Genomic DNA, 23,089 nt, shown 5'->3' on the forward strand with positions numbered 1-23,089 from the left:
TCTCATGCTGAAAGGAATCTCAGAATACAAATTGCTGAAAGATCACAGAATCCTAGCATGGTTTGGGTTGGAAGGGACCTTAAAAAGCTTCCATAGTTCCATATGAATGCATGTAAAACCCATTTTTACCTTTACATAAAGTGGTTTACACTGTTAAAGAATAAAGAACTACCTTTATTTGTAGAACATCAGGACAGATGTTATATTCTGGAAAATTTTATCTTCAAATAATACATACTTGCAAAAAACAAGTGTTCACATTGCTGAGGCAAGATCTCAATGTTAGGTTGGAATTTACAGATTTTCTTCTGTCTTTCAAATAGTTTAATTCTATTGAGTAATTTGCTGCTCTGAATAGGGTCATAACCAAGAAAAACAAGGCAGACTGATGAGTTTATATTTAATAAATAAATTTTTATTCAAAAATATCCTCTCGTTTATTCACAGTTTCAAGTCTGAAAAAGATAATACTATTCTTGATCAACTCCAACACAGCTGAAACCATTCACTTTCCAAAACAAAAAATTGCAAGAGTCACATCAAAGCTAGAAAGGCACAGGTTTTTGTGCAGGATCCTCCCTGGGATTAAGAAGTGCATCCACATATTCCACAGAAATCTCCTGGTACAACTTGGGCTGCCCTTAGCAGTGAAAGTGTTCCAGTAGAGCCCTGCTTACAAAACACATCTCATTAAATACCAAACCAGAGCAGCTGTGAGCTTACATCTCTATGCAAAACATGGATATCACTGCAAGAGAAAAAGCAGGAATTTCCCCACGGTGAAAAAGTTACATTTTTATCTCCAGAACTCCAAGAAGTGGCATTTCAAACAACGAAATGCTGGGAGCCAAACAGAGCTTTGCAGGGATCAGAAGGAATCACTGTGCTTTCCCAGCTGTCCCATGGAACACTGGGGATAACTCACCCTCAACAAACACAAACATGGGAACACCCCAGTGCTCCCAGCAAGGCACTGGTGCTGCTGCTGTGCAGTGCTGCTGTCACTGAATGCCAGGACTGCCCTCAGTACTCCTCAGAGCCAACTGCTCCAGCAGGCTCAGGATGAGCTCTGTGCGCTCCAGCAGGGACAGCCCCTTGTTGGCAGTGGCACGAAGCAGCAGGGAATAGACCTGCTTGTTTGTTTTCAGAACTGCTTCTTCCTCATTGGTGCCCCTAAAAAAGAGAGCAGAGAATCCCAGCTCTTAACCTGACCACAGCTCTTTATTCTGCAAATTATCAGGAGCATTATTAAATAATATCGATGAGTATCCCTGGGGATATCCTCAGCCCCCACATTCCCTGCTATTTCACACCACTCAACTCATTCTGTTTATACTGCAGGAAGGAGCATAAAATATAAATAAATATGGTATAATATAAAATGTACAACAGCAGTCAGGTTAATTGCAAGTGCTTCAGGAATGACTGAGAAATGCTGAAGCAAATTAAATTCATCATAGACTTGGCAGGAATCAGACAGGTTCATTTATTAAACAGAACAGGTAGTCAATAAAAAGCCACTGAAATGCAAAGTATTTCTGGGATAAGTTACAAGTATTCCCAGAACAAAGTATTACTTTCAATTACTTTTCCCATCCGATTTGCACAGCCAAGTTCTGTTCTGCTCATGATTCCACTTTGGGAGGGTAAAACTCTCATTTCATCCATTTTTACTGCCAGGCTGCAAGTTTTGCTATCAAACATTAATTTTCCCACATGTTCTGCTGTTCTCTGCCAAAGTGCACCTGAGACCCTGAAGCAGCATTTGTGAGCTCCAATTTCCTCCCTTTTCAGCCCATTATTAAAGCAGAAGGGAGGAAATGCACACAGGCTGCACAGGAGGCACAAGAAAGGTTAAATCAGAGGTAGTTTTAAGCTTGGACGTTTAACAGATTTTTAGAGTCCCATTTCACAGCATCCCAGCAGTAACAGGTTCCCTGTGTAGAATCTTCAGTGCAAAACCACAAGGCAATAATGCCAAGCAAATGTGGGGGTAAAACCCTCCAAAACAAAAAATGAGGAGTTGCCTATGTGATGAGACAACAGAACTAAACCCATTTACTCAGTTAGCTGAGACATCTGTTTGGTAACACATAAATTATCCTGTAATAATCCTCTGTGTTTCACATATTCAGATTGCCACCTTGTGGACGCTCTGTTTTAGGAGGGGAAAGCTTCTAGCATTGCCTGAACCACAGCTAAAAACACACACAGGCTGTGTTCTCTTATGTTCTTTCTATTTACCAGTCTTCCACTATCAGCAGACAACTTCCTGGGCACAATGAACTCATTTCACAGTTTACTCTTAGCAAAACAGTTCTTGCATCAGCAGTGCTTCAATCCCCAGAACTATTAACCCAACTTGCAAGCCCCAAAAACATCCTCTTAAACTAATGCTACATTTTCATAACTTCTCCTTATGTAACATTAGAAACAGCTCCTGCATTCATACACTTGCTGCTGAGGGAGTAAAAAGTATTTTCTGGGTCCCAAAAGGAACACTACACACATTCAGATGAAACCAACAGAAGGAGCTGGGTAAGGAATTTCCTGCCACCCCAAATCTCAACATCTCTTCAAGGTCAGCAAAAATAAAAAAATTAAAAATCAAGTTTGTCCTGAATCCCAGCAGCAGGACAGAAGACTCCATTAGGAATTAGTAAATTCTCTGAATTTACTAGTGAATTTTCCAGTGCATATCTTCCCCATATCCATCCCTCTCTATTTGCAGCATTACTGATGTGCCTGAATTTCTTCTCAAGCATTCTGCTTGCAAAACTCCACTGACATTTTATCAGCAAAATGTATCAAGAGATCAGCAGCACCCAGCAGCTTCTTCCCCAGGAACTCTCAAGTGCTCTGTCACACACCAATCCCAGTGTCAGTCAGGATAAAGGACACCAAGCTTCAACTTACCCAATCTTTTTTTTGGTTGAAGTCAACAATTTAATGGATTGGAGGAGAAGGAAGGACATTCTGGACTCAAAAATCCCGAGCAGTTTCAAGACTTCCTCCTTGTTAAGGCCTGCAGAGGAATCATTCACTGACACACTCTCAGCAGGAGTTTTATCCTTGCTTATCTACAGGGGAGAAACAACCAAAAATAATTTCACTGAATTCCACCTTTTAAACGCAGGGAATAAGTCAGAAAACACCACTTGCAGGTGAGGTTTACAGGTGACTTTTACAGGTGTTGCCCAAACTGCCAGCAAGGAACACAAAGCACATACTGCAATTCTTGATTGAGGCATCAGAACATTGTTCACACCAGCTACAGATAACCCTCCACACCTCAATATTTAAATATTAAATATACCAGAGAGAGAACTCCTTTTTTTATTATACACAAATTCTGAAGATCTTGGGCCTTTTAAGGGATGATAAGGGTCCTTTTAAGGGATAGCAGAGCTGCCCCTTCTCACAGTCAGGCAATCCAGGTTTGTACAAAAGTATGCTTTAATCCATCCCTGGATCATGTTCTAAAGGAATTTTTTTTATCCACTTCCAGGCTAGGGGAAAACTGCAATACATTCTAACTCTGTCCACACTCTTTGAGCCACTAACTCCACAGAAAAGTAACAAATTAATATTTTCACTGCCAAATGACCATTTTTTTGAAGGCACAAGCCAGAAGGGAGCAGGTATCACACCACTTGAAGTTCCTTTACCTGTTCACTTTCTGCCACAAGCTCCTTCCTGATGAGCTGAAATGCACCCTTGGTTTTGGTCATTATATCAAGAGCCCCAGACAGAGTCTTCAATTTCCCAGCACTGCTGTTCTGACCTAACAACCATAAAAAAGAAGGACAAATGGCTTATGTTACAGACTCTATTTTTCTTCCATCCAAAGATTTCAAGAGTTAGGAAAAAAGCACATCCTGCCCGATTCAGCTGAAAACCAGCAAGATAAAAGTGCCTTGTCTCCTCTCTTGAGGAAAATTCCATTCTGAGCAGCAGATTGCTCCAGTTCTCATATAAATTTAGTTATCTAAAAATGAAACTAAGTAGGTAGTGGTGGCTTGGAAAGCTGTTGTAAAGCAGAGCTACACTTACTGGCCATCTGGAATTCTGCAAAGGCCACTCTTTCCAGCTGCACTCGCAGGAACTCACAGGGGGCATCCCTCAGGAGCTGGAAGAGTCGCACTGCTTTGCTGTAGTGGAGGTCAGCAAGGACACGGTGCTGCTTCCTCAGGTGTTCATCACCAACCTGCACTCACAGGAGGGCACAGAGTAAATCCCACACCCTTTGGATGTTCATGAGGAGCCACTGGAAAACTTTACTTGGAGACTGTTGTGAAACAGCACTTGTTCCTTTGCTTAAATATTTTAAGTAAATAAATCCCAGCTACAGGTAGAAGGACAAATATCAAGCTCCACACATACTGAACATGTTCAGGATGGAATTTAAAGCAGTGTGGAGCAATACCTGGTTCCTGAGGCAGCTGTGGTACATTGAAGCCAGCCTGTGGTGGATGGTGGCAGCTCGGTACTGGCACAGGGGCTGCCGTTCAGACACTGTATCCACATCGCAGTACTTCAAGGACTTCATCATGGCTTCGCTGACTTCCTTCTCTATCTACAACATAAGGAAATAAATACACCCCAAATTAAAAAAAAAAAATTAAAAAATATCCCTGGAGAGGGGCTTCTCACAAGGGCATGTGGTGGTAGGATAAGGAGAGTAGGTATTGGGAAGGAATTGTTCCCTTGAGGGTGGGCAGGCCCTGGCACAGGGTGCCCAGAGAAGCTGTGGCTGCCCCTGGATCCCTGGCAGTGTCCAAGGCCAGGTTGGATGAGGTTTGGAGCAACCTGGGACAGTGGAAGACACCCCTGCCCATGGCAGGGAACAGGATGGGTTTTAAGGTCTTTCCCAACCCAAATCATTGTGTGATTCTACAATTCCAGTACCACTTTTGCTCCCTGTTCAGTTTTCAGGACAACACCACATTTTTTTTCAGATACAATGAATGCTTTCTGTTACCTGTTCCTGAGCCTTTCTTGACAAGGGAGCATAATCCTGCTGTAGAGTTGCCATAGTGAAATATGTAGTAGACAATTCCCAGTTCACAGAATCCCAAACAGCAGGATGCACATCTCTCTTCCCCAGCGACCTCAATGCCTTCAGGTAGTAGTCAATAGCCTACAAACGACAGAATCATACATACATAGTTACTGCCTGCATTCACAACAACCAGAAATTAATTTCCTTCTACCCAAAGTATCTCTCTGAGCCTTCTTCAGTATATCCCATTTGATAATCACTTTAATCCTGACCATGCAGTTCTCTCTCCCTTGTGTGTGGCACTGCATTATGTTAAATATCAGCAACTGAATGTCACAGCAATCAAACCTCAACAACACCACCAAAACCTACACAGCAAGGATTAGCATAGTACAGAAGCAGGAGAGCTATCCCAGGTTATTCCACCCAAAATTAAATACAGTTACCAAAGCAGTCACAAATACCTCACAAAAAGGCATTTTGTGGTTTGAGCCCTGCTAAAACCAGGGAGGCGTTACCTTATTGTAATAAAGGGCCTCTTCTGGGGAAAACTCCCTTTTGAAGTCCCCTTCAGCTGCACAGTGGGCCTGAGCACAGATCCTCATCAGCCTCCCCGTGTTGCACAGCAGAAGGGCAGCATTGGTGGCATCATCAATGGATTCAAAATTCTGAATTCCTTCTTCAAAGCAGGAGAAACTTTTCTTCCAGAGCTGCTGCTCCGTCGTGGAGACGTTTTTACTCACTAGGGTGAAGCACAAGGCTTAGAGACTCACCCAAATTCCTCAGAGGATCTGAACAAACATTTCCATTATGTCTCCCTTATAAACCATCTTTTAGAATTTAAGGGTGGGAAATGATTCTGAAGACCCAATTAATGGAAAATACTCCTAAGATTTCCACATGTTTGAGGGTTTAATTCCTGAGGTGTGCTATTACACATGCTACACTTCCAAAAGAATTCCAATGATATGACACACAGAATCCCAGGAAATTAACAGGATAAACCAGATTTGTTTCCACAGTAATAATTCAGGGGATTGGAGTTACTGCTATACATTTTCAGTATGAAGCAAATAAAACATGACTTTTACAGACAGGTAAATTAAGCTTCTGCTTGTTCATGCTGGGCTAAACCAAACACATCAAGAATGCAACATGCCCTCTCCTTCACAAAAGAGTTACAAGTTTCTCTGATGGTTTTTTGAGAGCATTCTACACATTTTAAAGGAATTTTTCCAAATTATGTATTCCATTACTCAGTCTACGCTCAATTAACTACAGTGCACAAGCCACAGTAACCTATTGTACACAAATAATTACAATGGACATTAAAAAACTATCAAGTCATTTAAATGTCCTCTTTATAATCAGAAATAGATTTTCCATACAATTAGTGAGCTTGATGACTGCTGTAGCTCCATGAAATAGTCAGGAATGGAAAAAGGATACTTGCCCACTCTCTCTGTCTGCACTGCAGCAGCTTGGTTCATGTAGAACACTCCAATCTCATTCCTGATATTGCCCATCCTCTTGAGCACTTGGATGTGCTGCTCTGGGTTTTGGCTTTTTAAATTACTGAAGAGTAGGATTTCATAAGCTGCTTCATAGCATTTACAGCTGACTGAAAGCTGGTATTCCAAGTCTGTGGATAAATCTGTAGCCCAGGCAAACACTGGAAAACAAAACACAAAGCCTTCATGTCTAACAGTATTTCTCTATTTAAATCTGTGGTAGTCAAGGGAAAAATGCCCAGAGAGATGACCAAGTACATGTCAGAACAATCCCACAGACAGGTAGGTTTTATTTATTACTGAAACAGTTACTGTCTGCAGTTGTTTCACAGCTCCAGGCCATGTCATATAATACCTTGACAATCCCCTTCTGTATGACAGGCAGGAAGGATGAGCTTTCTCTGAAGAAAACAGAGGCGAAGTGCAATAAACCCTCTGCCACAAGTTTTCTCCATGCATGACTTTGAGGAAACCCTATGAAATTATTTATCTCTGTCATGTATCCAAAGTCTGGCAGTTCTCCTGTGTAAGGATCATACCTTGGCACCTGGATTCTCTGTGAAGGCTGTGTAATATCTCCTGATCCTCTTTAGTCTGGTAATTATATTCTTCAAGGTAAGCTGCTCTGTTGTTTGCATTCTGAGCCAGCATCAACTGGATATCTCCACAAAGGGTTAAGCACTGACACAGGAACACCAGCACCTCGGGCAGCATGCTGCCACACAGGCAGCAGTAGGTATCTGGTGGGGAAAAAAGAAAAAAAAACAAACCATGGATGAGGGAGGGGGAAAGAAAAGAATTACACCTCAAAAGGCTTGACAGACTGACAGGATAATTGGGTTTTGTGTTACCTGTCTGCACACAGAGAATAAATGTGACAACACATGTTCTCTTCAGAAGAAATAAGCTATTTTAAAGTCAGAGTTGTTCTGCATAGCTGATGGTTTAACAAGAGCCCCTGTGTTGTCCAAACTGAGCAGTCACTCTGGCAATTACAAATGCTCATCTCAGATTTGACTAAAGGAAAACTGACTTTCTGCAGACTAACTCAAATGAGATACAGCCTGAAGAGTTAATTTCCAGGAGGTGGAGTTTCAAGTTGATTCTCCAGTCTACAAAAGACTGAAAGGTGCCGAGTGCTCTGAGTTATTGAGAAGTATGTTGATGCTTTGTGCTGCTTTATAAATGTCCTCCTGCCCTAAGGAATCTTTCCTTCCCTTATGGCAGGGAAGTAGCAGCACTTTACCACTAAGCTACTGGCATTTCCCAATTAGTTACTCTCATTATGGCAATATTAGTCTAAACAGCCTGATTTTACTCTTTTCCTTCTCCTCAGTAATACTTCAAGATGTATTCTATTTCAGAGGAGCATCCAATTCAGCTGATGAACAAGTCTGGTGTTTCTCAGAGTCAAGGACACATTTATATAACATAGGAACCACCAGGGAAAAAACACCAGCTTGCAGCAGCATCACTTGGAGCAGTGTGACTGCCTTGGCACCAGGGAAACCTCTCCCAAATTCAACTGCTCTGAAGCTCCAAATGTGCCTTCAAATTCCCAGTCTGTCAAAATGGGATCATTTTCAATCGATCACTCACAAAAGTTATCCTCACTACAGACTTCTGTCCTGAATAATAAGCTGAACACTTAGTTCAGTTAAACACATGCTTGTCAGACCTGTCACTGCCCCACACTGGGATAAATCAGGCACACAGTATCTGATATGGTGACAGGTGTCTCCAGGCAGTGGCACAGGTGACAAATCCATGCAAAGAACTTACCATGGCACTGCAAGGCCAGCTTGATGTATCGCAGTGCTCGCCCATATTTCTGCAGGATCATAGCAGCATCAGATAGGACATAATAAGCTCTTGAAGATTTCAAAATGAGCTGGAGTTTCATTTTATATTGCCACGATCCAGGAATCATTCCTGACTGGCTGGAATGCTTCCCCTTCTGGAATGAGCCCACTGTAAGAGGAACAGAACCTTGTCAGTGAATCTCCCAACTAACATATGGCAGAGGTTGGACATGACTCCCTCAGCACAGCCAGAGTGGGAATTGCCTGACTGCAGCCCTGCACAAGCAGAGTTCTCCAGCTTGGCTGCCACTCCCTTTATCCTCTGCAAAACAGACCCAATCTGTGGCACTTTTCCATGCACTGCACCTGATAGCAGGATGCTGGGATCCAGTGGGACAGTGACAGTGCAGTGACCTCTCTGACCTCAGACAGCCTGTGAAACACAGGAGCAGAGGCCAACACCACTCCCTTAAGGAGCAGTGGAAAAGAACAAGAAAGCCACTGTCATGTTCTGCACCACCTCCTTTAGATAAATGCTCAGTTTCTGTATGAACTGTCTCGGTGAGAAAGCCTCCATTTGTGGGTTTAGCCTCCAGCACACAAGACCCTGGATAATCTGCTCCTTCCCACAAGGAAAACCAAGGACTCTCCTGCACTCATTTCAAGATATCCTCTGCATAACATTATGAAGCTTTTCTTTGTTGCTGCAGTGCCTGTGAAACCAGAAGGATGCTGGTCTAAGGCCTGTTCCTACCAAAGGACAGAATTTTGCCCTGACAGTATTTGCACACAGAAATGAGTCTCTTGTGTAAGATGGACCTACAAGGCTTGACTTATAAACCCCCTATCTTGTAATATATATAAGTATAAAATAAGCAAATACAGTAAATAAACTCTTAAGCACCACATGTTCTACTAGGACAAAGGTAAATCTAATCCAGTAACACCTCACCTAGCTAAAGACACACACACTGCACTGCACATACATTATATCCACACATTATTAGTAGTTTTCTTGAAGTTAGAAATTGCAGAATTTAGAGACTCATCCTTTCCACATGTATGTAAATATGTACACGTGGCAGAGAAAATACATAACTTGCATCACAGAAAACAAACCCATGGACTGGAAAACAAAAGTGGACAAGTAACACTGCTGTTACTTCAGGGATGGACTCAAGTACAGATCCAGGAATCTGTGTGAATATGAATAACTCAAAACTGAACTGGCTTCTTATTCAGAGAGAGAAGGGAAGAGAAAGGAAAGAATAAAGAATTGTACAAGTAGGCAAGACAAATTTATTTCTGAGCTATGCTTACAGGGCTCCTTGCCCTGCAGTGAACTCTACTACTTTCAAAGGAAAAGTCTTTCCTGGAACTTTTTATGTCACTCCAGAGCAAAATAAAACAGAGATACTGTAGTCTGAAACTTCTGGAGTTTGACCATTTAAGCAAACAAAATATCTTTTATTTGCTGCTTCCTTTCACAATTGTAGAGGTACAAGAAAGGAAACAAAATCCTAGTTAACATTTTACATGCAATTCAAGCACCAAGCATAAACGAGGAGCAAAACTTGCCAGAAGGGAGAAATTCTTCCAGAGAACATCCAGGTCACACACTCACACACACACACAAAGAAATTAAGACTATTTTTAAAACAACCCACAAAACTTACGGTGCTTCGCATACCAAACCTCAAAATAACAACCCCTTATGGAAGTCATCTGAAAGCCACATCTAAATAGGGTCCAGTAAAATCATGTGTTGACTAATAAAGGTTCTTTGCTATGCAAAATAACTCAAATGAGCTTCTCTTTTCATATTTAAAAAGGAACAGACTGTTCTCCAATTTTCAGTGCACTACTTGTCCTTAGGCAATAGTGTAATTAGTGATTTAAACACACTGTTTTGACAATCAAAATAAAGTAGCAGCAGTTTGTGTTGGCACTGGCAAGGTCTTATTTGCACAACAATACAACTTACTTTTGTCTAGAAATAAGGCCATCTGTTTTTCCAGAGACTCAGGACCACCACTGGTGGATTCATCTTCATATTTCAACGGGATTGGAGTGCTGGGGTCAGCTGCAGGAAGGTCACCCTCTTTTTTAACACTGCTGTCAACAGACTTCAAACCCTGCAAAAGGAAGAAATCATTTCCTTCACCTTGGCAGCAATATGTAGCAAATACAGAGCAGATGAAGAACTGGGTGGGAGGTGAAGTCTCTTTAGGAAGCTGGCAATGAACTCACCTCCAGGACGTGGTTGAGCACCAGCCTGCAGCGCTCCTCAGTGCCGTGGCAGACAGGGAATGCACAGCTGGGCTGCATTGGGGCACCAGGGAGGGAAGAGAACAAATGTTCAACACAGGAAATATAAAAACGACTGGCCAGAAGATGCACATGAGAGATAAGATCAAGACAAAGTGGAATATGGTGGGGAAAAAAAAATCAGCATGAAGTCTGCTCTACCATAAAACTCCAACACCTCAGATTTTATGAGCAGCACATGAAAAGGTTCTTTGCCCACTTCAGTTAACCTGGAGACAAAATTAACAGGGAACTGAATTTCACTACCCAATTTTGTCCCATGAACTGAATCATCCAAGAAGACCTTTAGAAACCCTCCAGTGTCACTTACACGTATTCGATGCACAGACTTGTACTTTTCTGGAACTGACAACTCCCCAACAGATTTGATTATTGCCACTGCTTTATTGTCATCTGGGGGATCAGAACTGTTGCTGTAAGAACCATTCTCATCACTGTCTGGCATCTCTTCCTCTTCCTCGCTGTAACTTTCATCAGAATTTCCATTTATAGGGAAGTCTGCAGTGTCTTCTTTTTTAGGTTCATCCAACTGAAAAAGCTCTGATAACATGTAGTTTGCTGAAGCAATAATCTTTGCAAAGAAGAGAAAAAAAAGCAGTGATTCATTTTCAAGTTAAATTTTTCTTTTGAGAGGCAAGAACAAAATAAATTATCTTAGAATAAGGAGTACAGAGTACATATAAAGAGGTGTTTGATAACCTTTTAAATACAGCCTGAGCAAGTTCCCTGGGAGGGAAAAGGATCCAAGCTGATCAAAGTTAGAAGAGAATAAAAACCTACTGGTAAAGAACAAGTACTGCCTGTTCTAACAGCTTGCAGATCACAAGAGAAAACACAAGGATCTTAAGCAAGCAAAAGAAAATTGAATTGATTCCACAGAGATTTTGAAAACCTTTCACAGTTTTAGAAGGAATTTACAACATTCTTACTGGTTTAGTTAATATGTGCCATGTCTCCTCTTGTAATCCATTCTAAATCTAATTCAGATTTTTCATGCCACATTTTTGGGATTAATTTTCAGTTGAAAGCAATTTAAATCTAAATAATTTAGAGACTCTCTAGCCCAACCCATTCATCCAGGCAGGTTGCTCAGAACTGTGTCCAGCTGGGCTTTGAGTAGCTGGAAGGATGGAGACTGTAACTTCTCTGGCTGACCTGTTCCAATTTTCAGAGTAAAAATGTTCATATATTCACATTTTAGACTTTTTATCCAGGATCTGCTCTCAGAGGGCTCTTAGGTAAGAACAAAAGAGTGAATGTAATGACAAGCTCCTTTTTAAAGCAGGGCAGAAGACTTGTGCAGCAATGAAAGTCAGCAAAAAAAATACTAATTCTTAAAAAAAAAATTCAATATTTAAGTTTATTTATAAATTTAAATTCTCTCCCTTGGGAAGAAGAAGTCTTCTGATGACAGCATTTGTATTTTATTTATACAAAAGTGCAAGAAAACATGGAATTCTTACCTGAGGATGTCTGCCATTGTCCAACAACTTCAGACAATTCAGGAGCAATGTCCTGATTGTGCCATAGTGCTTCTTGTTCTGGTTTTTCTTCAGCATCATATTGCAAGCAACTCTAAAAGAAAGTTGAACAAAACAGTGAAATCCCTGGATAATGCCTTTGTACTAGAAGAAAAAGAAGCTTTAAACAATATTCTGCAACTGTAGATCTTTCAAACTTCATGATGAGTCTACAAGACTTTATCAGCAGAAGAGTTTACATGGAGAAATGGTGAAAAGGAGAAAGTTTGTTTTGACTAGTGGGACTGAGATTTAGCAAGTTTGTGTATGATTGCCATTTGATCATGATTTTTGGTCTGTGTTCTGAACAGAACTGCCCCAAGAACTAAGTACTGCAACAAAAATGATAAAACTCACTTGTACAGCAGAATTGCCACTGGCATCGTAAAAGGGTTTTGGTATTTGTCTTCAGTCTCTTCACAAAGCGTGGTGAGGTCATAGAGCTTTACTATATCACTCCCACTTGCTGAAAAGGAAAATCTTTCATTAATCAACATCACATTACCATCAATCTTTTCAAATTGATCTAAACGTTCTTACCTTTAAACAGCCAATAGGTATGTCCTTCTTTGGTGCAATTTGATTTCAGAAAAGATAAGATATTTTGAGCAATATCTTTTATCACTTTGGTAGAAAAATTAGAGTTTTCCAAATTGGGAATATCTTCAGTCTTGATCATTTCATATTTCTGCGAAGAATAGAAATGAAAACTCATGATTAGGAGGGTTTTGTGACACCTACACCCCCCAAAATGAATATATCAATGTCTGTATCAACACCTAAAAGAAACAAAGGCTGCTATTATAATAAATTCAGTTAATTTCCATTATTTACTTTAAGCAAGCACATCTTGACTACACTACTCAATCAAATCTTTAAGAAGGATCATTTCTGTCACAAATACGGTGAATGGAGAACAAAAGATAAGGGGGAAAAAAAAGGGGAGAAAGTACAACATCTGTTATTTCAATGAAACCCAGTCAGCCTAGGAAACAACTACAGTTTACTAGGTAGAACAGAAACACAGACTATCTACAGTAAAATAGCATAAACATTCAAAAGCTTACATCTGTCTTGGCAAGGAAACACTACAGATTTTAAGACGTAAGAAACTGATTTCTGCTGTTGCATTTTTTATTTTTGCCTTCACTCAAACATCAGGGGAAGAAGGAATCTTGCATGCATGAAAGGGAGGGGAAGAAAGAACACACTATTTTTAGATGACTGCTGCAAGCTGTCTAGAGGCTTCTCATTCTGCAACACAGGATTTTTGTCATCATTTTCTCAGAACACTATGAAGGATCTGTTACACCCGAGGCAACTTCAGAAAGTGAAGAATGGATTATTATTTTAAGGCATAATGCAAAGAGCCAGACTTACCTGAACAATTCCATTGACATGAAAGCACATCACAAGCTCTGGTACATTGCATATTAAGTTGTCCAACCAGTAGTCAATTCCTGTTAGCACATTTATTGGCTTGTTGTTATCCCTAAAACAAAATATTTCTAGTGTTAGTTAAGTCTTCATTTACCCTACAGGAAATATTAGGAATGTTTACTAATGGGATTTAGGTTTAAGTCACCTAAGAGTGGATGGACACTAAATTATTTGTGAATTCTTATGAGTTATATCAAAACAGACGTGCTGATCTCTCCAATGGAATATGCTCACATTCCATCAGCAATTTAGAATTTTTGCCCACATTTAACAGACTTCAGATGTCACACTATTACCAAGATAATAAGTACTTCAGAAATTCTAAAGAAATGGCACTTTTAGCAGCAGCTAATTATAGCCCAAACCTTCTTCCAGACCTTCAAAATTCCTTTCAGAACAAGGTACTTTTAATTCCTAGATGTGTCTTAAAAAAGTTACAAATACACCAAGTGATCTTCAAGTTTTTGCTCATTCTTTGCCTACGTAGGGGCAGAAATGCTGGTAATGAAGGGATTAACATCAGATTGGGACTGGAATAGTTCAGTCTTACTGCTCAGTAACATTTTAAGTGGTTATGCCCAACAAGCAGTTACTGAAATTCAGAAGCCCAGGAGCAGAAATATAACCACCCTCTTTTACAAAAATAGCAAAAAATGCAGAGAGCTAAATAGAGTAGAGTAGCAAATCAGTCAAGGCTGGCATAGATAATATTCCATGAACTTCCCAACTCACCTGAGACGCAAGCTCACAGCAGGGTATCTCCCCCCTCCAAATATTGGCATATTTGATCCCACCAACATGTGGATATCTTCAAAAGTCCACAGGATATTACGAACAAAGTCATTTTTCAGTCCCTTCATCGAGAGAAAACAGAATTGGCCTGTGAATCAGTGGTCTAACACTTGTTCTCTGGGACATTCTGTGGAGTTACAAGACAGCAAGAAGCCAAAGCAGCAAATGAAAACCAGCACGTGACGAACCCAGCTGAGCATTCACAGGAACTTAAAATTGCAGATGCCACAAAAGCTACTTCTACAGGGGACTGAGGTTCTCTCTTGGATCCAATTTAGAGGTGTTGGTTTAACCTGGGGGTTCAGCTCTCACATAAAGCATACCTGACTGTTCTCCCCATCATTGAACAAAGGAGTCAGGTTTTGTTCTTTGGGGGCTGAGGCCACGTGCCCCACTAGATATGAGGGTTCAAGAGGCACATTTCCCTGTGGAAAGCACAAGGATAAGGAGTGATTCTGCTGCTGAGGTCAAGTCAGGCCATTAAAAAAGATATGAACAACAAAAGCATATAAGGGAAAAACCTTTACCTCCAACATCTTTAAATAAATATTCATTAAGCTACAAAAAGCCTCTAGTCAGTGACCAGAATGCTTCTTTTCTATAGTTAGTGCCAAAATGTACTTTGTAATATTCTCAGAGGCTCTGGGAAGAAACCAGGAAGTATTTATAGGAGCTCCTTATTAACCCAGGGTCAACACCAGATTATCAATGTCCAGAAGCAAAACCTCCATCCTGCTGGCTTATTTATAAACTGAAGAAAATGATACTGTACAAATGCACAGCAGCTTCTTTATCATAAACAGTGCTGAACTGGGCAATAGTTCCTCAAGAGGGTGAAAGAGAGAAATAGACCTTTTCCTAAAACCTTTCAAGTAGTGAGGTATTTCTCCACTTCAGAATATTATTACACCACAAGCCAGGCAGTTATAATTTTATGGATAATGTAGGTTAGAAACTCCCTAAATTTAGCAGATCAGCTGGTAATACTAAGCAAGCACAACTGTAGCATCATTATTAAATTAATGCAGACTGAAGGCAACAGATCTTTCAACCTCTCCAAAATTTAATCAATTCCTGGTTTCTGTTGCACAAAAAAACCCACAGGAATTAACAGTTTTCATAAATAAGTTTAGCCACAATAGAAATCCTGAATTAGTGCCTGATCCTAATCATAGTTTGTTGCATAACTGCTGTAAACATCTCCCCTCTCACTTGTGTAATCTCACAGCAAGTATTTTTAAGTATTGCTTAACTGTTTTCCCTTTCCAGAAATTTTAATTTTCCTCTTCTGTTAATAAATTCAGGGCCACCAAAAGATGCTTATTAATGGCAGATGTAAAAAGAAAGGCCAGAACCTTAAGCTTCCTAATGTATCTTCTGAATATCAGGATTTTCCTAATTTTAGGTAAAGTAAATGATGGCTATGCTTAGCCAAAGGCTTTGTTTCTCAAAAATGCTGGGATAAATAACATTTAAGATTACAGTGACAGAACAAATATGTGAAATTTGGAGCTCTGAAGCACTGGCAAAAGCTGCAACTGCCAAGTTCTCCTCATGCTTTAGCTCAGTTCTTTCAGCAAAGAGCTGCAGCAGCTCCTCTGAGAACCTTTCAACATCTCTGTCTCTACAAACACAGTGGTGCCACACAAAACATTCCCCACACCAACCTGGTTAGAGGCACCTGGATCTTCAGACAGCGAGGAAGGCATTTCAAAAGGAGCTGGCCAGGAGGCCCTTCCTGCTTCATCGCTCTCACCTGCAACAGGACCCTCCTGGTGCTGCTTGGATGTGGAAGGAACAGGCTGAGCAGCTCCATCTCCATTAATGCTGACAAGGAAACATTTACAAGTTCAGTTGACAAGATGCAAACAGATCCATTTTAGAGTTGTTATGTTTGGTGCACCGCTGTCAACAAATGACTTGGCTGATAAGCAGATAATGAAGTGGTGCTGTTTATTTTATTCTTTAATACTTCAATTTTAATGCAAAATACTTCAATTCCTCTAAAAACATTTACATTTTATTTCCTGACCTCATTCCTCAATTTCCTATGTATAAGGAGAAATCAGGAAATAAGACAGACCATAACAGAATTTCAACATTTAATTCAAGACCAAAAACCAGGCAGAAAGAAGTGGTGCAAAATTTAAGTTTCATGCAAACAAAGGATTACCTGTAATATAAAAATTTAGAAAGTATTGCCTTCTGGTACCAATGTTCTTTACTCTTCTTTTTTCTTTGCCACTTCTGATCGATCAGCCTTTGATAAAACTCTTTCAGCCATGTCCAGTCCCCTGTCTAAGCAACAGCAGAAATATGAAATTATTAGCAAGAAGCATCTGCAGAGTAAACCAAGTGCCTTAGAAATACGCATCCACAAGAAAAGGAACCCAGAAAATAACTTCAGGACTGAAGTTTTTAACCAGTTATTTATTGAAAATACAGCTTCTAGGAAAGTTACATTCTTATTGACAATTTGATTTAATTAGAAAATCAGATTTATAAGAGGCTACATAGTAAGAAATACCTATTGATAATAAAATTAATCAAACAGTATAGTAATACTGATGTAACTACACAAAAGTGAGACACACAATATTAATCCGACAATACCATAAATACAGGACATCAGATGTCATTTGTAGGAAAACCGATTGCTGCAGAACAAAGCACCTTTGGTACTCACACAGGACTCTCAGGAATTTCCATATATATTTTCTTGCTGGCTACTCTGTTCCTGAGATAATGAATTTTGACCACCTGCTACAATGAACAAGAACCAAGTGATTCACCTGAGAGGATCTCATGAAGAGTTCCTGGATATCCAGCTCATCCAACAGGAGTGTCCTCCCAATTCTGTGCACTGCCATGCTCACGTGGGACTTGCTGTAAGGGATCTTGAGGAGTTTTTTAATATTCTTGCAGACGAAAAGTGAAAAGAAAGAATATTCAGTATAATTATACTGCATCGGAAGAGAATTCTTAGCAAACTGCGACCCTATCATGTTTAGCAGGGACTTGGGGAGACTCCAAGTTTAAACTCCATCACTCCAAACATCCTTCCTTTCTTCCTTGTTCTTCCCCCCAGCCCACTTTGGTCAGGCAGGGTCACCTGTCCTGGCTGTGTCTCTTCCCAGTTTTCCATGTACTCCCACCCCCTTTCCCAGCACAGCTGTATGAGGAGCAGGAAAGGCCTTGGCTTTGTGTAAGCTCTGCTCAGCAACAACAAAAAATATTAAAAAAATACCTGTATTGTCAACCTGTGCTCTGGACAATCCTGAAATAATCCCATTCCAGCCACTGGGTAGAAAATGAACTCTACCCCAGCCCAAACCAGCACACATGGTCAAAAAAACCTTCCAGTGCCAGGGATTTTAAGACCATTCCACAGGGAAATGCATTTGTTGAGGGCAGAGAACATGAATGACAGTGGTAAAGAGACCAAGACATCAGCAGAAACCACACCCACGGCTTAAACAGAATCTCTGATTGGATCATCACAACCAGGTAGTGACAAAAATGACCAAAATATGCAAGTGTATGTTTTGGATTTTAAACCTTTATTTTCACAGCAGGAATATCAATTTTTTGTCAGGTGTCCAGAGCAATCCAGACAGAGATCTAAGTCTGAATGCAAATCTGACAAATATTAACACAGTACATGAGTATGTGTGCTTCCTCTTCTGATAGCCTCATCTGAATTCTACAGATATTACCAGAACCAAAAGAGCTGACAAGCTGACAAAAATCAAAGGAAAGAAGAAGGTGGAGCAGAGCTCTCTCTTCAGATAAAAATAGGAAAAAAATAATCTTGAGAGTAACAGCTTACATCAAAATAACTGATTGCAAACACACAAGACAACTACAATGTAAGACTGATGTGCTGCACTCACTAAACTGCAAATTTTAGCTGAAGATTATTTATAGAATTCCAGAGAAAATATGATTTTCTCTCTCCATTTCTAATTCAGTGATCACAATTCCCTTACTTGGTGATCTGTGATTCATTAGGGGTCCTTCCTTTTTGCCAAAGGATACTAAGATGCCAGAAGCCATGACAGTGTCTTAAAATAAATTCATACAGTGTAAGAATTTGAATGACAGAATTTAAGATGTGTCCATACCTCTGAATCAGACACAACATCCACATCATTTCCAACTGAGTCGATGAAGTCATAGGCCATCCCAAAGCTATTAAAAAAATATTACAAGTCAAGACAGTTCCAGTATGACATTACAGACCTGGTTTTTATATCTATTAAACCTTTGAGAGGTTTCTCATAAAAAAACCAAAACAAAAAACCAGTTAAACATCACCAAGTGTAATGAGACCTCAAATTAACAAAATAATTTCACCTTCATATTCTATAATATTTATATTATATTCTATAAGTTTTTTCAAAGATATATTTGGAAGTGCTCAGACCTAATTTCAGGACATTCTAAAACACTTTAAGTTTTGCTGAAATCAAGGAAAATCAGAGAAATTGAAGGATTATTTTTAACACAAAAAATAAGAAGAGTTCTTCAAAGAGTTTCTCTATAAGGCATTAAGCATGTTAAAGACTTTAATTTTAATAGCTCTAATTCATTTTACCTCTTATTCACGTTTTCCAAAACTGCCTACATGTTGTAACAGACACACTGTCTCTTCCTCCACCCTCATTAAGGAAATTACAAGGTACTTAAGTTAGAATATTTCAATGTACAGATCATTCTTTAAAATAAAGCCAGATACTACTATAATCCAAAGGATACATGATGTGCAAGTTATACTTTCGTTATCAGCTTTTTAATACTGACACTAGAGAAAGAGATTAAACTGCCAGCCTCTGCTTGACAAACACAGTATCTAAAATAAACATGAAAAATTCATAAAGCCCCGAAAAACATGTTACTCTGCTCCAAAAAGTACAGCTCTTAAAAGAGATGATGAGGATGTAAACACAGACCTTGCACAAACTGTTAAATTTCACTGACTGGCTGACTTGGTGTGAATTTGCTTGTTCAGCACAGGATTTCAGCCTCCTGTTTATGAACACTCTGAATTCAACTCATTCAACAATTTAACAAACATCCACACTGAAAAGTAACACTACTTTTTGGGTGTGCCCCTTATTTCACCTCCAGTGTTCACTCCTGATGTAAATCTGAAATTTCATTTGCCATTAGTCAGGGCCAGTTTCTAAAAATCCAGAAGAGCTATAAATTGGCTTCCAAAGGGAACCACATGTTCCATTTTCACCTGTTATCAAAGGCAGAAGGGCTGGCTGAACCAGTCCAGTTTGATTTGGGCCAACCAGGGAAGAACATAAAGTCAGTTTAACTGTCTGAGGCAAGGTGTCAACATGCACGTGAACAAAGTAATAATCAACATCATTAATCATTTGCAAAGAAGACAAGATCAGAGCACAGAGGCAAGAACTCATGAAAAAGTAGAGCGAGACTGGCTAAGACAAAGCAATATGTAGTTGCTATGGTAAAAACTGCACTTTCTACTATATATAACACAGGATGCAAGTTCACAAGCAGAATTACTCTTAAAGGCATGGAAAAAAAATAGGGGCTGCTGGTTTTTACCTTGAGAAGGGTTTACTTTTTTTGCTATTGCCCAGAATGGTTGTCCCTGCTGGTCCCAGCTTGGCACTTTCCCGTAACCAGTTGGCAGGAGGAAGCTTCAGGTCTGTTTTCTCCTGCAGACGGGCAAAGGCTGCTTGTGGAGGGGCTGAGGAGTACTTCACCACAGCACTGCTCTTCACCTCATTGCCTCCGAGGAACAACACCGAGCCCTGGTTTGCAGAGAGACATTAGCCTTCTATTTATAAAGTGTTGGCAATTAGAACTATCAGGCTTGCTCTATGATAAGTTATTTTTAATGGTAAGCGAGCAAAATCCAGTCCTCTATTAACTTATCTTTCTCCACACATACAGTTTTCCAGTTATCCCAATTCCAACTCATGTCAAGCATAAGTTCCACTTTACAAATCATCACAGAATCATTTAGGTTGGAAAAGACCTTCAAGATTATCAAGCCCAACCTGTGATGGATCATCACATTATCAACTAGACCAGAGCACTGAGCACCACATCCAGTCTTTCCCTTAACACCTCCAGGATGGGAACTCCACCACTGCCCTGGACAGCCTGTTCCAATGCTTGACAACCATTTCCACAAAGGAATTCCTCCTGATGTCCACCCTGCCCCTCCCCTGGCCCAGCCTGAGGCTGTTCCCTCTCCTCCTATCCCTGTTCCCTGGAGCACAGCCTGACCCCCCGGCTGTCCCCTCCTGTCAGCAGCTATGCAGAGCCACAAGGTCCCCCTGAGCCTCCTTTGCTCCAGGCTGAGCTCCTTTCCAGCTCCCTCAGCCTCTCCTGGTGCTCCAGACCCTTCCCAGCATCATTCCCTTCCCTGGACACCTCCAGCCCCTCCAGGTCTTTCTTGGCTTAACAGCCCCAGAACAATCCCAGAATATGAGGATGGACTCCAGCAGCGCCAGCACAGGGGGACAGTCACTGCCCTGCTCCTGTGGCCACACTGTGGCTGAGCAAAGCCAGGTGACAGTGATCTTCCTGCCCACCTGGACACACTGAGGCACAAGAATGAAGTGCCACCAAGGTCAGCTGCCCACACAACCCAAAATCGCTCAGAAAGAACACACGACTCCCACTGAAGTTTGTCAAAGTGGGTGTGTATTAACACCAAGTCTTCACTAACACTAACACCAACACCAGCATTAAAGCTAACCACGCTTCTGCCTTAACAAATAATAACAAATAAATTAGCCCCGTGGCTCCTATTTCTCGTCAAAGCCAGCAAAGCACGCAGCTGTCAGCCGAGCGTGAGGAGCTTTGAACTAACACATGTCCAAGGAAAAACAGCTCCACAGGACACCACTTACGTAAATGCGATGCACTTAGCAATAACAACAGCAACACCGCTCGCAATTAACGCTTAATCATAATTAGCATGTTCCCTACCGCACTCCGGCCCTGACAGACTGGAAAGAGGATCAAAAACACGGCTTCAATTCAAACACCACCGGGGGCTGTGACTGGAACCACGGCTCGACCCCTCTCAGCCCCGCTACCTCACCCACCGCGGCCCCTCCTCAATGCCGCTCACCTGCTTGGGCTCCTCGGCGTCTCCCCTCAGCGGGGCAGCGGCGCCCGCGCCGCAGGGCTCCTCCATGGCCGGGAAGGGAGCGGGAAGGGAGCGGGGCTGAGCGGGAATGGAGCGGGAACGGAGCCGGGAAGGGGAACGGGAGCGGAGCAGCTTCCCGGGGGCGGCCGGCCGGGCAGCGCCGGCTCTCGCGAGACTGTTCGAGAAGGCGCGGGGAGGGCGGGCTCTGAGGCGGCGCCGTGAGGGGAGGGAGGCGGTGGCAGTGAGGGAAGGGCGGGCGGGGTGCTGCCGGCGGCGTGGCGGGGTTATTGCGGTTGGAAAATACATCCGAGATCCGCCAGGCCGACTTGTGAGCGATCCCTACTTTGTGAATTATACCAGAGCACCGAGTGTCACGTCCAGGCGGTGCTTAAGGGATCTCCAGGGATGGGGACTCCACCACCTCCCTGGGCACCACCCCCTTCCAATTCTTGACTACTCTTTCCATGAATAAACTTCCCCTAAAGTCCAGTCTAGGCCTCCCCTGGCACAGTTTGAGGCCGTTCCCAGCTGAGGCAAAAGGTCCCCCTGAGCCTCTTTTCCTCTGGGCTGGTTAGGCTTTCCTGGGTGACTGGGACCTTAATGAAACAAGCGAAAACTTGGTCCAATGAAATGTAGTTAAACAAGTGATAAATGGGGTACTTCAGCATGTGAGAAAATTGAAAATTGCAGTGTCCTGCCCTCTGCTTTTACACTGAATTCATCAAAGGCTGTGATGGGCTCAAAAAGCAAGTAATGCTTAAATAGTGCCCACAGGATTTCTAATATCAGTTATTTTCCTTGTAGATGGTATTCCTCATTCTCCAAACCACAAGAGGCAGTACAGTTCATGACTGGTCAGGGAGTACAAATGCTGCCTTTTAAATTACCTCTGTATCTATCTATATCCATATATATATATATATACACATATATATAGATCATAGAATCCCAGAATGGCTTGGCTGGGAGCTTAAAGCACATCCAGTTCCAACCCTCCTGCCATGGCAGGGACACCTTCCACTGTCCCAGGTTGCTCCAAACCCCAATGTCCAGCCTGGCCTTGGACACTGCCAGGGATCCAGGGGCACCACAGCTTCTCTGGGCACCCTGTGCCAGGGCCTGCCCACCCTCACAGGGAACAATTCCTTCCCAATATCTAATCTCAACCTACTCACTGTCAGTTTGAAGCCAAAAAGGACACAAGTGTGTCTTTACAGTCTGTCAAGGCCAAGGAGGCAATGCCTTGGTTTGTGCTACATTGGCCAAGTGTGCTGACACTGAAAATAGTTGGGATGTTTCCAAGTGAGTGCTCAAACTCAAAAGCAAAAAAACACTTAAAACACAGTCAGGTTTTTTGTGACTATTGTTTGTGTTCAAATACAATGTGTGTATGTGTAAAGCCATTTTCAAAAGAACAGGAAGTTACATCTTAAAAATTCTATCCCTAACATCCTTGAGGTTTTCCTCAAAAACAACCCTTCTTTCTCCAAGCATTCCTATTCAGGCTGTAAAGTGTCATTGAAGTGCTTGTGCCAAACTGATTTGTTTTGAAC

The 23,089-nt window shown here is 41.4% G+C and overlaps 1 protein-coding gene across 4 annotated transcripts; it reads right to left on the reverse strand.

Annotated features, from left to right (window-relative positions):
- Nucleotides 1–393: 393 nt before the first annotated feature.
- Nucleotides 394–21,735, reverse strand: EDRF1 (erythroid differentiation regulatory factor 1). 4 transcript variants are annotated; one of them, XR_014848894.1, is made up of 26 exons: nucleotides 21,519–21,734; nucleotides 19,976–20,184; nucleotides 18,520–18,586; nucleotides 17,188–17,313; nucleotides 16,569–16,693; nucleotides 16,063–16,222; nucleotides 14,719–14,820; nucleotides 14,336–14,457; nucleotides 13,544–13,655; nucleotides 12,704–12,851; nucleotides 12,521–12,629; nucleotides 12,107–12,218; nucleotides 10,954–11,214; nucleotides 10,566–10,637; nucleotides 10,300–10,450; nucleotides 8,296–8,484; nucleotides 7,053–7,253; nucleotides 6,456–6,674; nucleotides 5,521–5,744; nucleotides 4,982–5,140; nucleotides 4,427–4,576; nucleotides 4,054–4,207; nucleotides 3,669–3,784; nucleotides 2,917–3,080; nucleotides 926–1,173; nucleotides 394–669 (listed from the first exon to the last, which is right to left on the reverse strand). XR_014848894.1 is itself a non-coding variant. In XM_085047899.1 (25 exons), the coding sequence occupies exons 1-25, from the start codon at nucleotides 21,582–21,584 to the stop codon at nucleotides 1,002–1,004; spliced, it is 3,690 nt and encodes a 1,229-aa protein (XP_084904025.1). In that variant the 5' UTR covers nucleotides 21,585–21,735; the 3' UTR covers nucleotides 394–1,001. The 4 variants fall into 4 exon arrangements, 3 of the variants coding, with proteins under 3 accessions (XP_084904025.1, XP_084904024.1, XP_084904027.1); XM_085047899.1 differs by having other exon boundaries at nucleotides 394–1,173; nucleotides 5,521–5,740; nucleotides 6,452–6,674; nucleotides 21,519–21,735; XM_085047898.1 differs by having other exon boundaries at nucleotides 394–1,173.
- Between the last annotated feature and the right edge of the window lie 1,354 nt (nucleotides 21,736–23,089).

The sequence above is a fragment of the Lichenostomus cassidix genome, unplaced genomic scaffold, assembly GCF_008360975.1.
Source record: "Lichenostomus cassidix isolate B80296 unplaced genomic scaffold, HeHo_3.0 HiC_scaffold_604, whole genome shotgun sequence".
Lineage (NCBI taxonomy): Eukaryota > Metazoa > Chordata > Aves > Passeriformes > Meliphagidae > Lichenostomus > Lichenostomus cassidix.